The sequence below is a fragment of the Drosophila subobscura genome, chromosome E, assembly GCF_008121235.1.
Source record: "Drosophila subobscura isolate 14011-0131.10 chromosome E, UCBerk_Dsub_1.0, whole genome shotgun sequence".
Classification (NCBI taxonomy): Eukaryota; Metazoa; Arthropoda; class Insecta; order Diptera; family Drosophilidae; genus Drosophila; species Drosophila subobscura.
Genome location: NC_048531.1, coordinates 8,845,011 through 8,866,582, shown reverse-complemented (window position 1 = coordinate 8,866,582; position 21,572 = coordinate 8,845,011). Strand labels below are relative to the sequence as shown.

At 46.3% G+C, this 21,572-nt stretch overlaps 2 protein-coding genes across 12 annotated transcripts; both read right to left on the bottom strand.

Moving 5' to 3' along the window:
- Window positions 1–795: 795 nt before the first annotated feature.
- On the bottom strand, window positions 796–12,563 carry LOC117890764 (probable ascorbate-specific transmembrane electron transporter 1). 3 transcript variants are annotated; one of them, XM_034795828.1, is made up of 6 exons: window positions 12,243–12,563; window positions 10,540–10,710; window positions 1,859–2,082; window positions 1,560–1,782; window positions 1,323–1,487; window positions 796–1,269 (listed from the first exon to the last, which is right to left on the bottom strand). In XM_034795828.1, exons 2-6 carry the CDS (start codon window positions 10,659–10,661, stop codon window positions 1,128–1,130), a joined length of 876 nt encoding a protein of 291 aa, XP_034651719.1. In that variant the 5' UTR covers window positions 10,662–10,710; window positions 12,243–12,563; the 3' UTR covers window positions 796–1,127. The 3 variants fall into 3 exon arrangements, with proteins under 3 accessions (XP_034651719.1, XP_034651720.1, XP_034651721.1); XM_034795829.1 differs by lacking the exons at window positions 10,540–10,710; window positions 12,243–12,563 and adding exons at window positions 2,137–2,235; window positions 2,598–2,614; XM_034795830.1 differs by lacking the exons at window positions 10,540–10,710; window positions 12,243–12,563 and adding an exon at window positions 5,251–5,407.
- Window positions 12,564–13,135: 572 nt separating this feature from the next.
- On the bottom strand, window positions 13,136–21,277 carry LOC117890710 (glutaminase liver isoform, mitochondrial). 9 transcript variants are annotated; one of them, XM_034795742.1, is made up of 7 exons: window positions 20,861–21,275; window positions 18,263–18,363; window positions 15,982–16,011; window positions 15,055–15,294; window positions 14,611–14,984; window positions 13,527–14,554; window positions 13,136–13,463 (listed from the first exon to the last, which is right to left on the bottom strand). In XM_034795742.1, the coding sequence occupies exons 1-7, from the start codon at window positions 21,080–21,082 to the stop codon at window positions 13,314–13,316; spliced, it is 2,145 nt and encodes a 714-aa protein (XP_034651633.1). In that variant the 5' UTR covers window positions 21,083–21,275; the 3' UTR covers window positions 13,136–13,313. The 9 variants fall into 9 exon arrangements, with proteins under 9 accessions (XP_034651633.1, XP_034651637.1, XP_034651634.1 ...); XM_034795746.1 differs by lacking the exon at window positions 20,861–21,275 and adding an exon at window positions 18,614–18,744; XM_034795743.1 differs by lacking the exon at window positions 15,982–16,011.
- Window positions 21,278–21,572: the final 295 nt, after the last annotated feature.

Genomic DNA, 21,572 nt, shown 5'->3' with positions numbered 1-21,572 from the left:
TTATTGAAAGTTATTAACGCCAAACAATAGATATCCAAATGATACCATGATAAGCGAGAATGCATTTTGAATACCTTGAATAAGTTCTGGTTGGCGAGATTTTTATTTGGAAAATTTGAATAAAACCAAAGAAATGGTCAATGGTTCGCGATCCCAGAAGGTAGGGCACGCCCTCCCATACTTTCAGGCTGCTGCATTCATGCCTTTCTATTACCAAAGAGCGTTAAACAGGAAAAGAGTATCCTTCAACCCTTGAGGTACTTGACGGATTTAAACGATTGAAACTAGATGAAAGTTAATGGAAATTGGTCAAAAAGTATCAAAATTAATAAAAAAAAGTTTAAAATGTATTAAAGTAGATCAAAATTGATCGAAACTAATCAAAATAGTTAAACATTGAGCTAAACTGATGAAATTTTATTCAAATTTGATCAAAATTGCATCAGTTTGGTTATAAAACTAAGATCTGTATCAAATATTATAAGAGCCCCGGACTGGGGAAAGTATCTTTTATTTATTTGTAAAATTGGTTTACAGCTTATATTGAGAAACATCAAATGCGACAATATGAATCTACAATAAATGTGTAAAGTGTACGCTTTATGTGGTATAGTACATAGATTAGTAGTATCATCATACATTGGCTTATATCAAAATTCTACTATAGTACCAAAAAACTGGCTAATCATTGTATGTATTGTATGTACGAATAGGTTCAGCTGAACACTTGAATTTTGATTAGTTTGCCTGTTTTGGTCTCGGTCGGTTCTGATTCGATCTGGTCGGGTACTTTTGTTACTGTCTACTACCAAGTGGTGAGGCGGTAATGCTTTGAGATTCCTAAACCTACAAATCTACTTAGGAGTTTAAACTGCCATTGGATGGGTGAGAAAGGTTCTTTGATTTACGCAGTAGAGGGAATTAAATTTGGCATATACAACATATGGATGTAAAACGTTATAACAGGTATGAATGGATAGGATAGAGTATGCAGAAGCGTGATCTGTTTTGTGCTAAGCCTTTCACGACAGGACGACAATGGTTCAAAGCTCTGAGTCCTTGGATGCGTCTCCTTTGAGACGTTCTTCCTGCACTGGCTGTGGTTGGCTGGGTCCAGCTGGAACATCCTAAATGCGTTCGGTTACGTAGACTTTGGCCGAGGCAGGAGCGTTGGATCGTCGCACCGCAAAGGTGACAATGATCCCGATGAAGATCAGAGTAATGCCGATGGCACTGGTGATGTAATGCTCGATGAGCTTGTTCTCGGCGCTACAAAATAGAATAATTAGAAAGGATAAAAGCACAAAGAGACAGACACTCACCTCACGTTGGTCTCGGCCACCGTCTCGCGCTCCTTCTCAATGAGACCCGTCACAGATGTGGCAATGGCCAGCCAGAAGTTGGCCAGACCCAGACTGGCGTGTATGGGCACCATGGCGGAGCGGCAGCTGTAGGTTTTGTTCTCACAGCAGAGCATCACCAGAAAGCTAATGTAGGCATCGGCAATGTGGTGATTAGTATGCGGGATTGGGACATTGGGGGGGGTGTATGGGACATACCTGAAGAATCCGATCACAAACTGCAGCACAAACATGCCCATAGTCACGAAACCCAGCCACGAGTGCAGGCTGTAGAAGTTCACCTTTTGCAATGCCTCGTGGGAGTCGAAGACGGAGAGGAAACCCAGGGCGATGCACGGAATGGCAATGGCGTGAAAGAACATGTGGATCAGCTTCACATAGATGTGCTTCACGCACCGGCACAGGCGATAGATCAAGATGGCTGCGCGGACAGAAGATACAGAGAGACAATCATGATGAGATCGTGCAACAGCTGAAAACAATGGCAGGTGACTTACAAAATCCAGAGAGAGTGACGAAACCGGCAATCATCAGGATGGGATGCAGATTGAACTGCTGCTTGGGGCTCTCGGACCAGGCGAAGCCATCGCGATAGAACATCACCCAGAAGAGGGTCAGCACCAGGACACCCACCAGCAGAATGGTGGAGAGTATCACGATCAGCAAGTACTCGCACCAGGAGCAGCAGTTCCAGGCATTATCCGGATCCTCCTCATAGCGCCTGCAAGGAGTTAATTTTCAATTTTAATTACAATTTCAATTTCAATTCTGTTACTCTTTCTTGGGCAGTATGCCAAGACGGGGTCGACGGAATAGCATTCGGTTCAGCTCATCGATAAAGGGTTTGTCAATGGCTTTCATTTTGCTGGAGTTCCTTTTCGTGGGGAGGTGTTACATGGTCAAAAATTAAACATTTCCAGAGATTTGCCCAACACAGAACTGTTCCACATGTAAATGGTTCCCCATTTAAGCATAATTTGTAATGTTGCTGTGGAATTATGGAAATTCTCTTGAGATTTAGTTGAACTAATTGCGGGTTGAATGTGCTGCTAATCGGCCTAATTGATGCACAACAGCCAGCCAGACCCTCAAGTGGAATCACTGAGATTAAGAGAGTTTCTGCAATTATCTAATTTGCTAAGTAAATTTCCCATTTCCTTTGAAGCTACCCCAGATTTCCCAGCTCTGTGCAGTGGAGCCAGCTCTGTGTTGCCAGCTGAATATTTGGTACTTGCTTTTTTCACCTCTTCTTAAACATGGACCGCAGCTTGTTTAATTTGTTGCCCATTGGGGGATTTGTACGGCAGTGTGAGAGTTTAATTTACTGATTAATTCTGTATGACAGCTGGGAAAGTGTTTCCTTTGCCACTCCACTCCCCCAACGGAGTCAAAATTTGATGGTTTCAATTCAATTGTGGCCGGGGGTGCACGAGTATTCATTTCATCACTTGTCGAGCGATCATATGTCATCCCATGATGGGTGGAATGATATCATCACCGAAACATATCCATCATCAGAGCATGGGCATGGGTGCTGCACTGGTACATTGCTCTGTGAGAAGTTCCCCCAACCCAGCAGGGTGAAGGAGCTGCCCCAGCAAATCCGCGGGCCATCTGTTCAATGTAAACAGCCAACAAACAAACTGGATTATGGGCTGTGGGGGCTGCGCTGGAGGCTGGGGTAATTAGGCGCATTGCTGGCTGCCAACGAGGCGCTTAATCATTCCAGTCCCAAGTGCAGCTCTTGGCCAGGCCCAGTGGCAGTCAGACAGGCGGACAGACAGGCGGACAACTCTTCAAGTGAAATGCATTGCAGTGGCATGCGAAACGAAAGCAAACAAAATGATTATTTAAATTAATAGTGCGTTGCGCCCCTGCCACAACCCCGTATACCCCCTCCACCCCTGACTCATGCTGCGATAATGAAAGCAAAAGCAAAGCAAATGGGAAACTATTAAGTACTATTATCACTGGCAGTCGCAGTCACAGTCACACTCTCACTTTCCCAGTGCCACTTGCAACATTTGGTGATAGTGCTAATGAATGCTCTAATTTACATGCAACAATAATCCACTGACAGCGAGAGAGCCACAGAGCCACAGAGGGGGAGAGAGAAAGATCTTCTGAGTGGAAAGAGAGCCCAAGCCCAGACAGACACATTCGATGGCGATGTCAATGAACGATGCTTGCCACAACAGCAGCAACTGCTCGTACTCCTACAGCTCGGTGTCTGTGCCTCTCTGGCTGCTGCAGTGGCTGCCTCTGTGGTTGGGGCAGGCATTTAGCTTTCAACACATTGGAGAAGGGGCAGAGCTGTGTGTGTGTTTGCTTTAACACACATTTCACTTGCCGCAGCAAATAAGCAGACGGCAGACTGCAGACAGCAGTCGGGCCCACAAATGGGTGTGCATCGGCGCTGTGTATCTGTATCTATGCATCTGCATGTGTGCATGTGTATCTCTTTCACTTTTCAACTGGGAGCGAGCTGCTGCTGGTCTGAGAAATTTTCGCTAAAAGCTTTTCGCTTTATGGAAAACTTGTTTTTGCCTGTGCCGCCGCCACCTGTTTTGGATTGCAAGTCGATGCCGGGCTTGAACGTGAACCTGAACCTCAGTCATGGCTGTGGATAATGGGTCATCCAAGCGAAGCGAAGCGAAGGAGGCTGTTGACACTCGGCACTGGGCACCCACAGGCATAGGCGCAGGCACAGTGCCACAGAGAAAGCGCCGCACAAGTGGACAGTTCTCAGATGCATCCTCCACACGAATGGCATTGCAGGGGATTACCCTACAAAGGCTGCTGGCCGAAGATGGCAACCAATCAACCTCTTGATAGATGCAAATTTAATTAAAGTCGTTTCATTCCGTTGATTGCTGCAAATGGCACAGCACAGCACAGAGAGGGGAATGCGGAAAGTGTAGCTGCACAGTTCAGGGGCAAGGCATCCGTCATCACACAGCATCAGCCCAAAGCTTAGACAAATGTTAATGTTTTCTTATCACACGCGAAGAGATAAGATCATGTGATGGTGATTCTGTCTGCGATTGCCATGGCCACAAGATGTCGCCATACAAATAGCAGCCACAGGCACAAAAAAAGAGGAACAGAAGAGCACTCTGTCCGTATCTGTACTTAAAAGCAGGCTAATTATGGCCATAACTGCTGTCGCAGCGCTAAAGACGTTGCCGGAGGCACAGGCCGCCTCCCCAACGGTAACTGGAGCAGCGTTAACTGTCCAACATGGAGACAGCGCGAAGAGTGCGGGCAGGCGGAGTACTGAGGAGGATTCAGAGTACTCCAGGAAGCCTGGGCATATTTCAATTACAGCAGCCATAGGATGTAACAAATAACGAGCCGGAGCGGAATGCACAATTAAAAGTCTGCAACTGGAGGCAAATTAAAACATTTGTTGGCCCCCGCAGCAGCACGCACCACTGAAAATCCATACACAACACGCTGGATGTACATACATATGTCTGTATGTATCCTGCGGGTTAATTATGTGGATAGAGCAGAGTGAAGTGCGCTGTGGTTTTATTTTACAATGCCCGACAATTGTTTAGAGACGGCGCGTCGTCTCGGAGTCTCAATTGCGGCTCGCCAGAGTGCGGGTGTCCGATCATATTAAGCGACATGATTGCATATACAATCATAAATATACACACGCACACACACATGTGCCTCTGAAATTGTATCTTGAAGATAGAATCGAATTCGCGGTGCCATAACCAGAGGCGACACAACTGCGGGAACGAATGCGATCCTCAGATGAACTCCGCCCGACTCGTCGCCAGTGTTTTTCGCCTTAATCCGCAATTGTTTAATTTAAATAAATATTGTACACTCGATTGGGGGTCTTGTGTGCGTGTTTTGCAAGGGGTTCACTTACGCTGTTGTTGTTCCTCCACGCGGCATTTTGGCCAAGTGACGATCGCGCATTTAGTCAAGTGTTCGAAATTACTTGACAAAACTGCTGGGTGTTTGGCTTCTTGTTTTTTTTGTCGCACCCCCCACTAGAAACGATCTGAATGATGCGTCACTATATATACAGCTATATATTAGTTTTCTATAGATCGCTCATGGGGTAAAGCTTTCCGCAATTGAGTTTGGGTTGCTGCAAAATGCCAATTTATAGACAATTGTGACACGGAAAGGGGGGTAGAGTAGGGGGAACACTGGCACTGTCATCTGACTGTTGGTGGGATCGTTAATCGCTGAAACTACTGAAACAGAACCCAGATATCGAACAGATACAGCTGCTAATTTAAATGCGTTAATTTGTCAATCACAAAATGTTCGATTCGAGGTTCGAGTTCTGTTCTGCCATAAACGATCCCATACAGCCGCAGATTCGTTATCTATTCGTGTGCTCATGCGGGGCAGAAAAGTTCACACGCAGCGGCTTTAATTAATGCGATTTCTATAGATGCAAATTTCGATTTAGGCACCGAAAAACTCTCAATTTTACAGCACACCGAAAGAGCCAAAGAAAGCCACACAGAATTCTGTGTGTTTTACACAATTGGAAGCATCTAAAGTTGGTAAAAAGTGGCACACACACACTCCGCAAGAGTATAAACAAAACGCTTTAATTATAAAATCGCCGGTTTCGGTTATTCTTTTGTTTATGTTGCTCCTTTTGTTAAGAGCGAGAGACACAAGACACACACCAGCAGCAAAACACACACAAACGATATTCAAATGCCGCCCGCTATCCTCACACGTATCGAGAAACGACAAGCAGCGACAAGCGACAGTATATACACGGGGAACAACAGATATCTGTTGTAACGGGCGATCGAGACAAGACAAGCACAAAATTTCAATTTTCCGGCAGCCCAAAGCTGTTGTGTAGCCGTGCGCCAGATCGTTGAAAACGACGAACGACGCGTTAGGGTGTTTTTGATAAAGATCGCTCGAGTGTAGTCGAGACACAAACCATGCGTGTAGATTGCATGTCAAATGTAAGAATTCAAAGGTGCAATGAAATGTAATTTGTTAAAAAAAAAACAAATTAAATTGAATAAAATACACAACAAACAGAACTAAATTGTAATGAGAAGATCGGAAATCATTGTAAGCCTTACTAATCCATTTATATGCATATGTACGCTGATATAACCAACAGAAATGTACTTGAAAGTTATCTACCCAAAGCCAAGGCCTTGGATTATACAATTTTTGACTTTCAAGATTATTACTGCCTGCAGCGGCTCCTATTGCTAAGATAAATATTGTAAAGATAAAAGATAGTCAAGACGCGACTCATACGCCAACAGATTAAAAGTACATAAATAATGTGACCAAAAGTGGACAAACAAAAGTACATAACAAGTGTATGAGGAGTAGTTGCCTCAATTCGGTGCCTAATTAATGGGGCACCTGTACATCAATAATACGCATGTACGTACGAGTGAGTGTCTTGGGGTTGGATCTATAAATAAATGGGTGAAATGAAATAAATGTGTGGCTGAGTGAGCATGAATCAATCAAGACACCTGGCAGCAGCAGCCTGGGAGCCTATCAAATATTTATGGAAACGAGGCTTCCCCCAATTTGTGGCACAAGAACTTTGCTTCTGGGTCAGTCAGCACTTACGGGTGGGGGGTAAGGAGAAGCACCCACCACTCTCACTACTGCAAACACACCCTGCTCTGCTCTGCCACTAACCAAATAGTATAATAGATATCCAGCTTTGAAGAAGCAAAACGTCACCGCAAAATGTGCGCCTTGGAGTCCCAGGCCTCTGCCTGGAGTCCCGGCTACAAGTATTAGTGCATGTAGAACACGCAGCAGAAGCCCAAGCTACATGGGTATTAGTGTTTGTAGAGCGCGCAGCTAGAAGCTACATTTGTATAAGTTCGTGTAGCCAATGATTTTGTAGCGCTCCAAACCGGTTTCACACGGACACTGCAAGCAATGTATGTGTTGGTGCGTTGACTTCCTAAACTGTGATGAAACGAAAATTCGTTTCGATGATTTGATTTTGTTTTCGGGGCTTGGCGTATGAACCTGACCTGCCGCAACATGTGCAGAATGAGGGGTGGGGGTTGGTGGCCAGACCCTTGGAAAAAAATAAATATACCAATAAAAGTTGTTATTGTATTTGAATGCTGTAATTGTTTTAAATGCAGATTTTATACTGCTTTATTCAAAATTGTATGCATATTATGGAAACGCCGTCGCTTCTCGACTTCGTTGCTGCCGTATTATCAACATTGTTACCAAATCCATCTTTTACAGACAAATCATTTTTATTTCATTTCATACAACTTTTCAACTGCTGTTTTCGTCGTCGTTTCTGTTCTCGACTTCATGTGCGCTTTAATTGTTAGCGCTTGAAACCTTTTCATTTTTTTTTTTTTTTTTTTTGCTTGTGAGCTAACATACCATTTAAAATGAAAACCCTCAAGACTTTATGAAGTAGCTTGCCCCTCAATATCAAAATAAATTTGTTTTTGTGTGACCTTTATATGCTTTATATAATTTAGGGTGAAAGGGGTAACGGATATTAACATCTGAATATGTATACAAATAATGAATTGCGGCAATCGACTTTGCGATACAAATATTTCCCATTAGAGTATTCAGAGTCACGGTGTGAACAAGCAAGAAGTTTTGACGGAACGGGACATGGAGACATGTTTGATGGCAAGGCGGCTGCCTTGCACATGTACACACACATTAACACTTGCACATTTTCCTCCGTCTCCCATCGGCAAATCGAGATTTGGACAACTGACCTCAAATTTGATGCCCAAGCAAGGCACTAAAATCTGCATAGACCCACCGCGTACTTATTATTTTTTTGTTTTATTTGTGTACATAATTTACATATGTATGTATAATGTACATACTATGTATGTGTAAATTTGTGCACAATGAGCTAACGATCAGCTTAATTATAAATTATAAATACAAACAAATGTACAAATTTACATACATATTTATGTAAGAACATATGAATAATTGTACATACACACATATGTATGTACATTATACATACATATGTAAATTATGTACACAAATAAAACAAAAAAATAATAAGTACGCGGTGGGTCTATGCAGATTTTAGTGCCTTGCTTGGGCATCAAATTTGAGGTCAGTTGTCCAAATCTCGATTTGCCGATGGGAGACGGAGGAAAATGTGCAAGTGTTAATGTGTGTGTACATGTGCAAGGCAGCCGCCTTGCCATCAAACATGTCTCCATGTCCCGTTCCGTCAAAACTTCTTGCTTGTTCACACCGTGACTCTGAATACTCTAATGGGAAATATTTGTATCGCAAAGTCGATTGCCGCAATTCATTATTTGTATACATATTCAGATGTTAATATCCGTTACCCCTTTCACCCTAAATTATATAAAGCATATAAAGGTCACACAAAACAAATTTATTTTGATATTGAGGGGCAAGCTACTTCATAAAGTCTTGAGGGTTTTCATTTTAAATGGTATGTTAGCTCACAAGCAAAAAAAAAAAAAAATGAAAAGGTTTCAAGCGCTAACAATTAAAGCGCACATGAAGTCGAGAACAGAAACGACGACGAAAACAGCAGTTGAAAAGTTGTATGAAATGAAATAAAATGATTTGTCTGTAAAAGATGGATTTGGTAACAATGTTGATAATACGGCAGCAACGAAGTCGAGAAGCGACGGCGTTTCCATAATATGCATACAATTTTGAATAAAGCAGTATAAAATCTGCATTTAAAACAATTACAGCATTCAAATACAATAACAACTTTTATTGGTATATTTATTTTTTCCAAGGGTCTGGCCACCAACCCCCACCCCTCATTCTGCACATGTTGCGGCAGGTCAGGTTCATACGCCAAGCCCCGAAAACAAAATCAAATCATCAAAACGAATTTTCGTTTCATCACAGTTTAGGAAGTCAACGCACCAACACATACATTGCTTGCAGTGTCCGTGTGAAACCGGTTTGGAGCGCTACAAAATCATTGGCTACACGAACTTATACAAATGTAGCTTCTAGCTGCGCGCTCTACAAACACTAATACCCATGTAGCTTGGGCTTCTGCTGCGTGTTCTACATGCACTAATACTTGTAGCCGGGACTCCAGGCAGAGGCCTGGGACTCCAAGGCGCACATTTTGCGGTGACGTTTTGCTTCTTCAAAGCTGGATATCTATTATACTATTTGGTTAGTGGCTCTGCTCAGCTCTGCCCGGCTTTGGTCATTACTCGAGGTCGGTGGAGCCCTCTGCTGGTGGATTTCCTTTTTTTGGAGTGGGAGCGCGCCCAAAAAAATTACTTAAAATCAAATGAAAATGAAAATGAAAATGAAAAGCAAATGAAAACGGAATGAAAATGTGCCAGAAGAAGGCGGCGAAAAGGTTGAAGCCAACTAAGGACACAGGGCAGATGTGCGTTCGTCTGGAAAATATGTTCGTAATTACTTGAAGTTGGTGGACAAGGACAAGGAGGGAGTGGGAGTGGGAGGGGATGGGATGGGAATGTTTACTACCGGAGGCAACTGTACGCGCACACGCGATCAACTGTTGCATGTGTGTGTGTCTGTGTGTCAGTGTGTGTGTCTCTGTGTGGGGGGAAGGATGTGCCCGAGTTTTGTGTGTGATTTGCGAGCGAGGTCGCATTAAAATGAAATTTACGACTTTCAAAGATATGTGAATTAGGAAATTGGCGCGTAAAAATAACAACCCAGAGTACACCCCACAAGTCAAAGGGTGTGTAGGCGTCAACAGTTGTTGTTGTTGTTGTTAATTAGCCTTAGCCTTTTGGGGCAGAGCGTAATGCTAACGTGCCCCAATCCCATTCACATACGCCGCATGGTGCCATTAGAATCGATTAACGGCCAGGACAGGCTTCAACGAGGGGCTGGCACATAAGACTGGTACAGAGTTTACCCTGAGACTTAGTCGGTGGAAACACAAAACACAAATCCAGCTGCCAGCTGAGCAACAGAACCAATTGCCAGCTCTCCAATTGTCTCTGCTCTGCTCTGTGCTCTCTGGGGCCATTTGTGGGATGTGTCTGTCTGTCTGTCTGTCTGCAAATCTGTGTTCTAAGTGACACAATTTACTTAAATATTTATGCACAAATGTTTTTGGAGGCAGGGAAGCTGTGAATTGTGTTGATTGCTTGATGATGCCAGTGAGAAAATGTTGTGCGATTGGGAATCGGTTTGAACTTACTTCTCGTCTGGCGGTGGCGGCATCTCGATGCCGTTCGGGGTCCCAGGCGGTGTCTTCTCGCTGTCCAACATGGCCAATGGTGCCTCCAGCGGCGGCAGGGGGCTCACCGAATTCGAGTCCATGTTAAAGCAATCAATTTTGATGGTTTCTGTTTGCTCTCTGTTTGTTCCCCTACAAAGTGTAGAAAGATTTGTATGTGGTGTGGTTTTTATACGAGTAAATATATGTTTTATGTGCGGCATATTCATAGAGGGAACAGCAACAGCAGCAAACTGCAGCACAGCTACATCCGCATCCTCCCACCGCATCATCTGTGTCTGCAAAGAAAGAACTCTTCCGCATCTCCCTACCGAAACAATCTGACGATGAATTGCGGCGCCGCCAGATGCCAGTTTTCATTACGTATGAATGGGCCGAGGCTGGGCGCGAACTCCCCGACCCTTCCTTGGCCACAATGGGAACGGGGGCCCCCGCCTACAGTCCAGCCATGCACAACATTCATGCTGAGGCCGGGAATCGGAATTGGTTTTTATTTTTGGCCACTCCACTCCACGAGAGTATGCCGCGTAAGGTGGCAAAAGTGCAGCGTCAACAGGAGCTGAAGCCAGGGCAGGGCAATGCACTTGACTTGGTTTTGCATTCTGCTTGCTGTCTCTGTCTCTGTTGCAGTTCTGCTGCTGTGTCTGAAATTGTCTCATCACACGTCCGATTGGGTTCTAAGGAGAACGCCAATTTCCGCTGGTGTCCCCAGCGAGTGGGAATCTCCTACACCAATCAATGACTTATTGGCCGCTCCACTTCTTGGCAGTTCATTGAACCCACTTGATGGACACATGAATGCATAGCAAATGTTGATGCCGAAGCCAACTTCCTTCTCCCATGGATTCCTGCGACTTGTTTGCATTACAATGTCCGCCCCCCACCGACATGTGTCCGTTTCCCACGACTGGACTGATTCCAATCGAGTGACTGACTGACCCGCCCACCCACTCACACTCACACACACACTGGCTCCAAAGTTATTTGCATTCCCTTGCCGATTATTATTGGCAGCTATGCTCTGACAATTATTGTCAGTATGAAGTACAAGTGCCAGGGTGAGGGGGTGCTGCGAGAGTGCTCCATTTGCTTTGATTGGCTTCCCGATTAGAGTGAGACTCTGTCTGCTTGTAAATGAGTTCAATTTCCAGAGACATACTTAGACTTCTCGAGCCCCAAATTCCCCCATTTAGATGCTATCGCTTGAGCTGCGTTCTGAAGAGGAAACTGGACATTATGCAATTCCACAGCTGCTAACGCTGCAGATACGGGCCTCTCGACTGTCTCGACTGTCGCGACTGTGGAGGAAGCACACAAAACAAACAAACAAAACGAGCAGCCAAAAATCCAGTCACAAAAGAAACCGTTCCCGAGTGTAGAATGCCCCGGATATGCAGCAAAATGTGCCGAGTTTGTCAGTTTTTGGGGCAGCCTCGGACGAGACAGAGATAGAGAAAGGGAGAGCCAGTGGCAGCCACAATAGACATCCTTTTTGTGTGGCAACAAACTGAGTAATCCGATTTGGGTCTGCTGAATTCAGTGGCTTACAGACACAGACACGGACAGGCGGAACCGGAAGTGGAGCAGCTATAGACGATGCCACCCAGCGATGCTGCTGCTGCTGCTGCTGTTGCCACTCTACGCCGGGCCAAGACACAACCTACCCCAAGATGTAATGGCGTGTGGCAGCGAAACCCTTTTCTCTTTTTAGATGCTCAATTAAGTAATTACACACACAAAAAACACTCCACGAATAACGAATATCCAATAATGAATATGAATATGTTTAAGTGTAATTGGATTTGTGGTCGCTCCAATGAATTTGCTTGTAAATATTTCCACCAATTAATTCATCTGCAGTGAAACGAGCGAACGGAACGCAGCTGCACCACGCACACACATATTCCCGGACCGGCAACGGCAACGACGACGTTCCTGATGAGTCCGTGATGGAAACTCCAAAAACAAACCGAAACGAATCACTCCCTCGCTCTCTCTCTCTCTCTGGCTCTGTGCGAGCTCCACGAATGCTGTGAACGAACTGAAATTGGAATCAAAATTCGGAATTGGCCGGCAGCTAGATGGAGCGCACAGTGCCGAGCATGGGGAGCCGAGAGCCGAATGCTCCACACCAACTTCGTGTACCTGTAAAGTACCGCACGAATGTCATGTAGCAGTCGCTCGAATGTATACATTCATGTGTGGGAATGTAGGATGTAAAGAGTGATGTAGAACTGGGGAAATAATCATTTTGAATGTTCAAGTAAAAGTTTGATGAATTTCTCTGTTTTGTGCACTAACTTTATATATGTAAACTTGATTTATCTGAACAGAATAATACATACAACACACATAGAAACATTAATTGACTATAGCATACTGTAATGGAGGGTCGCAGACCCCAAAAATCGGTTAGTAAATAGATAAATACAAATATTTATGTGTACTTGTTATTTGTTAAGTTATTGTCATTGTTTCAGTTAGATATTCTGGAATAGATGTCGCTAACTAACGATGGTAAGTACCAATGCCGCTCGAGCTGCAGCGGGGACCTGGCTTAAATGGGATGTTTTTGGTTTATTAACAATTAAATTAGGCGCCAATCAGCTTGGGCAACCCTAAGCTAAGGCTTCGTAAGAACTAAATGGTTGTGCAAATAATTTAGACACAGGCGATCGAGAGCGAAGGAGAGATTCTACGGGTAGTCCGGTGGGTGGCGGACCATCTCTGGCTGTTTAGAGACCCGGCTTGGTCTTGTCATCGCTGGCGATGCTCGCCGTGCTGCCCGCCTCCGAGGGCGCCGGGCTGGACAGGCCCGAGCCGCACTCTGTGGGAATGGGGCTGGTGGTGGGGCTGCGATCGAGGTCGCTCGTGCTGCACAGCTCCTGAAATGTTTGATTGGAATTGTTTTTATCTGGAGTTGGCTTCACTCTTTGAACTGAACTGACCTCATCCGCCTCGGTTTTGGTGGTCACCGCCTCCGGTGTGCACTCGGGGGCTGTCGCGGCCTTCTCGGCCCAGCCCTTGAGGTACTCGACGACGTCCGAGTGGCCAAAGTTCTCGGCCTCATCGACGGGCAGGTTGCCCCACCGATCCTTGGGATTGTGCGGCACGTGGCACTGCTCCAGCAGGAACTTGACGCACTCCAGGTGCCCCTCCGAGGAGGCCAAGTGCAGGGCGGTGCGTCCATCGTAGTCCGCCAGGGTGATGTCCATGCCGGAGAGTCGGTGCCGGCGCAGGGCCGTCACATCGCCGCTGGCCGCCGAGAAGAGCAGATTGACAATGGACAGACCCTTCGTCTCGTAGCGATGCTTGCGCGGATCCTTCTTGTTGGACAGGTGCTTCAGGTTGTCGTAGCGATGGAAATTGAACGTGTTGACCAGCTCCTCGCAGAACTGCAGGCCGCGCACGGTGTTGCCCAAGTCGTCGAGTGGCGGCGACCAGGCAAAGATGCCCATTACGTTGGGGATGACCAGCATCATGCCGCCGCTGACGCCAGACTTGGCCGGCAGACCCACCTTGAAGGCGAACTGTCCCGAGTAGTCGTAGGTGCCGCAGGAGTGCATGATCGAGAGCACATCCCGGATGACCTCCGGCCGGAAGACCTTCTCCTCGGTGGTGGGGCAAATGCCGCCGTTGGCCATGCTGGCCGCGATCACGGACATGGCCTCGCAGTTGGTCTCCATGGCGCAGCACTGGAAGTAGTAGTCCATCACCTCCTTCAGGTTGGTGCGCTTCGGGAAGCACTTGTTCTCCCGCATGTAGAATCCCAGGGCGTAGTTGCGATCAGCCGCCTCGCGCTCCGACAGGAACACGGCGTTGTTGAAGCCAATGTACTCGCCGCCGGACAAACGCTTGAACCACGACATGGTGTAGTCAAAGATTTCGGCAGAGGTCATGTCTGGCTTGACCAGCGCGTTCATCAGCGAGCAGGTGAGAATGGCGCCCGCATTGATCATGGGATTGTGTGGCTTCTCTGTGGGGGGAAATAATCAATTATTATTGATACGGGATCCCCCTAGTTCCACTTACTATTCTGATCCAGGACCAACTCATTGAAGTTCCTGCCGCTGGGCTCTTGGCCCACGTAGGAGTGCACCACCTTCGGACCGAGCTTCTCCAGGGCGATGGCATAGGTAAGCGGCTTGCTGCAACTTTGCAGTGTAAACGGTTCCTCCACATCGCCGATGGAGAAGCGCTGTCCGTCGACGGTGCAAATGCTCACGCCCCACGACTCGGGGCAGTAGCGCGTCAGCTGGGGAATGTAGTCGGCGATCTTGCCCGAGGTGTTGATCTTGCAGCGATTGTAGATCTCCTCAATGTCCTTGACGAAGCTCGAGAAGTCGGGTATGATGAACTGCTGTCGGAATGCCTTGGCAATCAGTACGATATTGGGAGCCACCACGCTGTGGAGTGATTAGTGATTAGTCAGAGGATAAGTGGAAGTTGCAGGAAGTTCTTCGATTGTCCACTTACGCCTTGAAAGTCTCTCGGTTGAGGTGCTGCGTCTCCGCCGAGGATCCCGTCTCGTAGTTGTTCAGCTTGTGCACCTTCTTGAGGTTGTCCATCAGCTCGCGCACACGTGGATCATTGCGCCTGATGCCGGTGGTCTTGAGGCCATTGAGGAACTTGCCCATCGAGATCAGGCCGGTCGTCTCGCTGGCAAACATATCGAACAGCACATCCTCCGCATTGCGCTGCTCCTGCTCCCGATGGCTGTGCGGATAGACAGAGAGACACAGTCGGTTAACGGTTGGACAATTAGCGGCATCGCATCGGCATGGAATGGTAACCCCCGCAAATGCCGAAAGCAATTGGAATTTTAGGGCACACGCTAATTGAGCGGCAGGCACGGATCTCCGACTTTTAGCATGCGTGTGTCGAAAAGCAAAGCAAAATTCCGACCAAAAAATACACAAAATGTAACTAAACGACGCCAAGATATCCAATATTTCAGATTCGGGCACCAAAGACAAAGCAAAAGCAAGTGCCAATCTGGATATACCCCTAGAGTAAAGGGTATTCGTTTGCTACAACTACTAAATGCCATTTGGTGTGGGGGATCTGCTGTGGCGCTGGACACCAGGTGCTAATTTCCCCACAGACATCCCAGCTAATGCAGCAACGTGCCAGGGGCTCTGGTCGCAAACTGCACGAATCCAGTCTGGAGTATTTATAGATTTTTGCCAATAATTGATTAATTTTTGGAACTGTCAATTTGCTTAAATTAATATTTGTTCTGCAGACTTCAATCAACTTCAATTTGGTCGAGTTGAGAGCTTGATTGAGCGATCGGCTTTGATCGTTTGGGTTTTTTATCGTTAATTTTGATGGAGGAAGGAGTCAAATCTACGCAGGACTAGTAGAAAGAGGAGTGGGAGCACAATAAACTTGATTACTCACGGCCGCATCGAATAGTGGCGTCGCTGATTGCTAAAAGGAGTGATAAACAGGATGATCAGAGCGTAATCGTTATTGTAGATATAGAATCGATTTCCATATGTTAATTGTAATGAGCGTCAATCAACGCTCATTGTTTGTTCGTGTCTGTCGGTGTGGGTGTGGGGGCTGAGATTGTAGTGGGTTGGTTGGGTGGGTGTGGGTGTGTTCTGCTTGCTGGCACTATCTATTTTTATGACAACCTTTTGGCGTTCCTGCTCTGGCCCTGGCGCTGTTCCTCGCTGTCTGTTGGCTCTATTTTTACCTTATTATGGCGGAAATTGTACGGACAATTGTGCCGCGACGATTCTGCAGTGAGATGCCCTCGATGATCTCCTCGATGATGGCCGCCGTCTCTGTGGTTTCCTGCTCTTTGCCGCGCCTGTACGTCTCCTCGCGCTCCTTGCTCGCCTCCCCATCCTCGCTCTGGCGCTTCAGCTCCTGCAGCACTTCAGCCACTTCCTTGCTCTTCACCATTGCTATCGTTTACTGGTATTATTTGCAGCTATTTATTTATCTGTTTACTGCGAGTGTGTCTGTTGCGCTGGAACTCGCTTTTGCCCTGACTTGAACGCTGAACTGTTGCAACTTTAATGGGAACAACTGTAAGCGCGCCGGCATTTTATACATTATCGAAATGTGTGACTTTCGGTTGGGTCTGTTCGGAGCACTTAGATGGAGCGGCGCTGCAAGGGAGCAGGAGGTTGTGGCAGGGACAGGGGCGGAGAGTAAACCACAGAGAGTCGAGCAGAGTCGAGCCGCGAGGTGCTAATTTCTAAATCATGTTATTGCCAATAAAATAAATTAATTAACTCCTTTTTTCTACACACACTCTGCACACACACGCGAGAGTCTGTCTAGCTGTGTGTTTTATAGGATTTATGGCATTTTAATGGCTCTGGGGTTTGCCCGTCTGCGGCACATACAGCTATGCTCTGGGCAGGTACGATAAGAGGACATGACGCTGAGGAACCTTTGAGACGCCTCCGTCATGCTGATAAGGCCCAAAGCTTATGGTGCTGCTGGTGGGCACGTCTCCAGTGAGTCACATTTACCTGATATACTTCGTTATCACCTTGACGAAGGTCTCCTTCTGGCTCTTGGTGCACAGTCCCGCCACCATTTCGGCTATGATGCCCGCATCGATCAGATCCGCATCGTCCTGTACGCGTGCCACGCCATCAATGGGCGTCGAGGGGGTTGCCTGTGTGGCTGCCTTTTCCTCTACCACTTTGGCTGCATTTTCCTTGACCAGTTCGATTAGTTCCTCGCCAGTCATCGACTTGAGATCATCGACAATTCGCTGGCGAATGACATCCTTGAACTGGGCCGCCTCCTCGGCGGTGTAGCCGTCCATTGGGATGGGCGCCTGCTCCGTTGCATACTGCAACAGGCTCCAACTGCGATCTCCCATGCTCATCTGTGTCTGTTGTCCGTTTGGCTACGATACCACGATTCCTGCTCTCTGTACAAACTTGTGGCCCGTCACTCACGAAATGAGCGCAATCGGCGATCGGGCAATGGTTTTATAGTTTTGGGCAACGGCTACACCAACATTATATGTTCATATGTCTGTCTGTCCGCACAGGCACATGGATGCCAGAGAGTTGAGCGAATTTCGATTTTTATCTTCGTTTAATAAACGTATGTTAATTTATTTTTATGCGCACGCGATTGCCGGCAATTAGCGCATTCTGCGATACAGATTCAGGCCGTACCCGAATTCCAGGCCGTATTCCACATTAAACAAAGGGCACCTCCAAAAAATAAGAGTGAATATGTCTGCACAGATTGACAACAAAATGTGTACTCTATTTACTCAATGCAGTCATGAAATGTTATTGCAAAACAGGGCAGGGCACATTTCTGTGGACTTTTTCGTTCTTTCTGCTAATTGCGTCTGTAAATTGTTTTCGTTTTTGTTTCTGGCTGCAGTTTTTGAAAACAATATTTGGCCATCTATGAATAGAAATCTATAAATAAATGGGGAATCTGGCCTGGTATCCCAGTATCCGAGTGTCCGCTGATCCGCAGAGCCTGTGGACACAACTCATTTGAGCCACGTGGCATGGATGGGAGCAGGAGTGGGAGCAACAGCAGCCAACAGCCAAAGAGCAAGTGCGAATGAGTGGTGTAAATATTTTGCGATTCTAACTGTTAGTGTGTGCCGAATGCATTCGGTTGGGTGGGTGCTCTGGAGTGTGATAAGTGGCAAATGTTGCACTCGATTCTGCTGGTTACTTACAGTTTGGCATTCTCCTCCTTGCGTCCGGAGCTGGTGTCATAGAAGGATAACTTGCGATTGGCAAAAACCAAATTCATGAGCGGCGGAGCGCGCAGTTTCTTCTGAAAAAGCCAAGAAAATATATTAAAACACATTTAATTTCTGTGGAGGTGTGCATTCCGGCTAGGAATGTCCCCTGAGTCACGTATTTCGTGTTATCTCACAGTGTTCGACACGTACAAACATATTTAAGGCCAATTTTTAGTGTATTCCGCTGCTGGGTTGAACGCTGAATAACGGACTCAACCCATAAGCCAGCAGCTTATATACTCGGTTTTATTTTGCGGAAAACATTTAATTATGGCTTAGTACCTTTACTTGTGTAATTGGAGTCGAATCGCCTATCCTTTGCACCAGTTTCCTTGCAGTTCTTATTGATTTCATGATTCCATTTACGCCATAATTTGTGCAGTTAAAGATACAGCCTGGCCTACTGTCTTTACATTCACTTAAATTCAAGTTGGACTGTAGTTTCTATGTAACTAAATACTTCCTACTAATGCCCATTGGGTTACCCAACCCAACCCAAAAGGCGCATGACATCAGCAGACGCTTCCGCTCCTTCAACTGTCTGGGGGGAAGATAGCCCGCCATATCTTGATTAATTTGATTCAAACATTCCTTAAATCAACTAATTCCATTCCTATTCTTTCTATTCCCAAGAGAGAGGTGAAACCCCAGCAGGGCATTGCCTGCCTTCCATTATTTCCATGCCAAATCAGTTCTTAACGAGCAGCTGTTTTCGCACTTGCTTTGTGAGGAATACATTATTAAATATTGATCGGAAAGAAAGTCATGTGAACACGCCAGCAGCAGCAGATGCGGCATAAAAATATAACAAATAATAATTTCATAAAGAATTTCGCAAACAAGTTTTGGTCAAGCGGAACCGCAGAGACAGAGGTGGAGGTGGCGGTGGGAGGCTCGGCGGCGCCTTTTGCGTGGGACGTACCTGACTGACACCTTTCCAAATGAAATTCGGAAGGTTGACGAAATATTTGACGCACAATTTGCACGGAAGTGCTCAAGCGCCAAAAGAGAACCACACGAACACAAGAGAAACGAAATTATTGGGGGAAAATTCGAGAACGGAACGTCCAGTGCTCTCTTTCTAAGGCGAAGAAACCATGTGAGCGAGTGAGTGGCGAAGGGGCTTGGTTCCTTGTTGTTGTGTCAGCTGAATTTTTAGTATATACACACGCGAATAATTCTATGTGCGTTTCGTTGTGTGCGTGTGTGTGTGAGTGTTCGTTTCTTCCATGGCAACGACATGTCGAAACATGCACAAAACGATCAGCGCGGCGGCGTCAGCAGCACCGTTAGTGATGGAATAAGATGAAAGAGAACAGTGAGAGAGATCTTCTCTCACGACCGTACTCGTACCGTTACTGTCTCACAGTTGGTTGGGGCTTTTTTCAAACAATCTACCGAAAATCATGCCAATCGCATTATTACTGCCATAAAAGTTGCAATAAATCGCTGCTACTAAAGCCAGTGATTCCAAACCTTATCTTGTCTATTCAGAAATTGCTTGTTGGATAACTAGCACCTGCTGCTTCTCAAGCATATCGTTTGCACTAAGAGTACAACAGATAATTCCGACCAGAATACCTGCTAAAGTCCAATTTGTTTGTTCTTCGGTTGCCATGCTGCGCTCACGTTTATTTAAATTATTTTTGGTTGACACTTTCGCGTGATTTTGACACGCTGAGAGTCTGTGGGGAATGGAATAAGTGATTCATGTGTGTGTACCGCACCAAAGATTTCCGATAGAGAGCGTGAAAGATTAATTTAAAGCAGATTTACTGCGGCTATACAAAATGAATATTCCCAATCAGTTTCCAATGTCTCGGTCAGCGTCTGGGACCGAGCCCCGTCGTCTGGCGTCTGACATTTTAATTGGTTTGTTGACAACTCCCAAATTTTTAGGTGCTACAGAACTGGTTGCTAAATAAATTAATGAATGAAAGAAGGAAGTAAGGACCAGTAGTTTCTGTGTGTCACTTGATTTGCACCTGATTAGCGCGTAATCAGAAATCGTCACGACAATTTCACAATTTTCTTTTTGTCCAGACCGATTCACGTGATAAGATACCAAAAGAAAAGTTATCACTGTGGGCGTGCGGGTGAATGGGCTGGGCTTTTTATCTAGCAGAGAGATTGCGCCAATCATGGTGCGGCGTGGTTCACGGTTATCTAATTAAACTAAATCCCGCCGACAGGGCGCTATCTTTATTGCCAGCTACCAGGAATACGGCGCTGTCAGTTCTGTCTTCGTAATGAAAGAACTTCCAGGCCAGACTGGAGCACAGAGTCCATTGCATGCTCATAGTACGTCTGGCATACAGACATACTGTTTTTCTTAATTTCCATAAAAATCTATTCTTGGACGTGTGCAAATTGTTTGCTTTACTGCTGGGAAACTGCGCACCAAGGGGATTCTTTGGGATTTGCACTTCAGCTGTGCCACCGCATGAAAAATCAATAGAAACGCGATTCATGGCCCAAAAATGCGAGACTTCATCCCTCCTCCTCATCAGCTGTTCGCATCGGACTCACCTCAGTGGCGATTTTCTGCTTCACCTGCTGTCCCGTATGGCCAAACTTGACACGATTCAAGAGATTCGGCTCCCCAGGAGCTTGGACATCGGTCGAATCTTCCACGGCCAGTTTCGCAGACGACGCCTTTGAGCGTTTCGCCAGGCCCAGGGCGGCCTGCTCCGTGTGGCTCCTCAGGAAGCGAAGATTCTGGCTTGCTAGCGTGGGTACACCTTTGAACATTATCACAATCACTTATTGCTCTTTTTTGTCTGCACTTTCGCAATGCCAATTCAATCAGCCCGAACCCAAAACGGTGGCTGCGTCAGTCTTTTATAAACCTTTCTTTTGTACGCGTGATTTCTGGATAATGTGCTCTGCTCTGTGCGTGTCCGCTTCTGCACATGCGTTCGTTCTCTTTGGGCGACTCGAAAGGTACTAAAAAGCCCAACACAACCAGCTGCCCAAAACTTTTAATCAGCCACAGTCCGCCGCTGCCACCGGCACACAGCAGAAGCAGCGGCAGCAACAGCAACGGCAGGCGGAAACACGAGAGAGGTCTAACCGGGTACAAGAGCTACCAACAAGAGAGGTAAACTTCCAGCTGGCTCGCTCTCCTCTCTCTCTCTCGCTTTCGGTGTGTGCCTCCCACATTGTTAGCACGTGTTCGTTGTGTTCTCCTACCCAACAATGACGTTGCCGGGGGCTCGTCGTCTACGTTTGGCATTTGTCA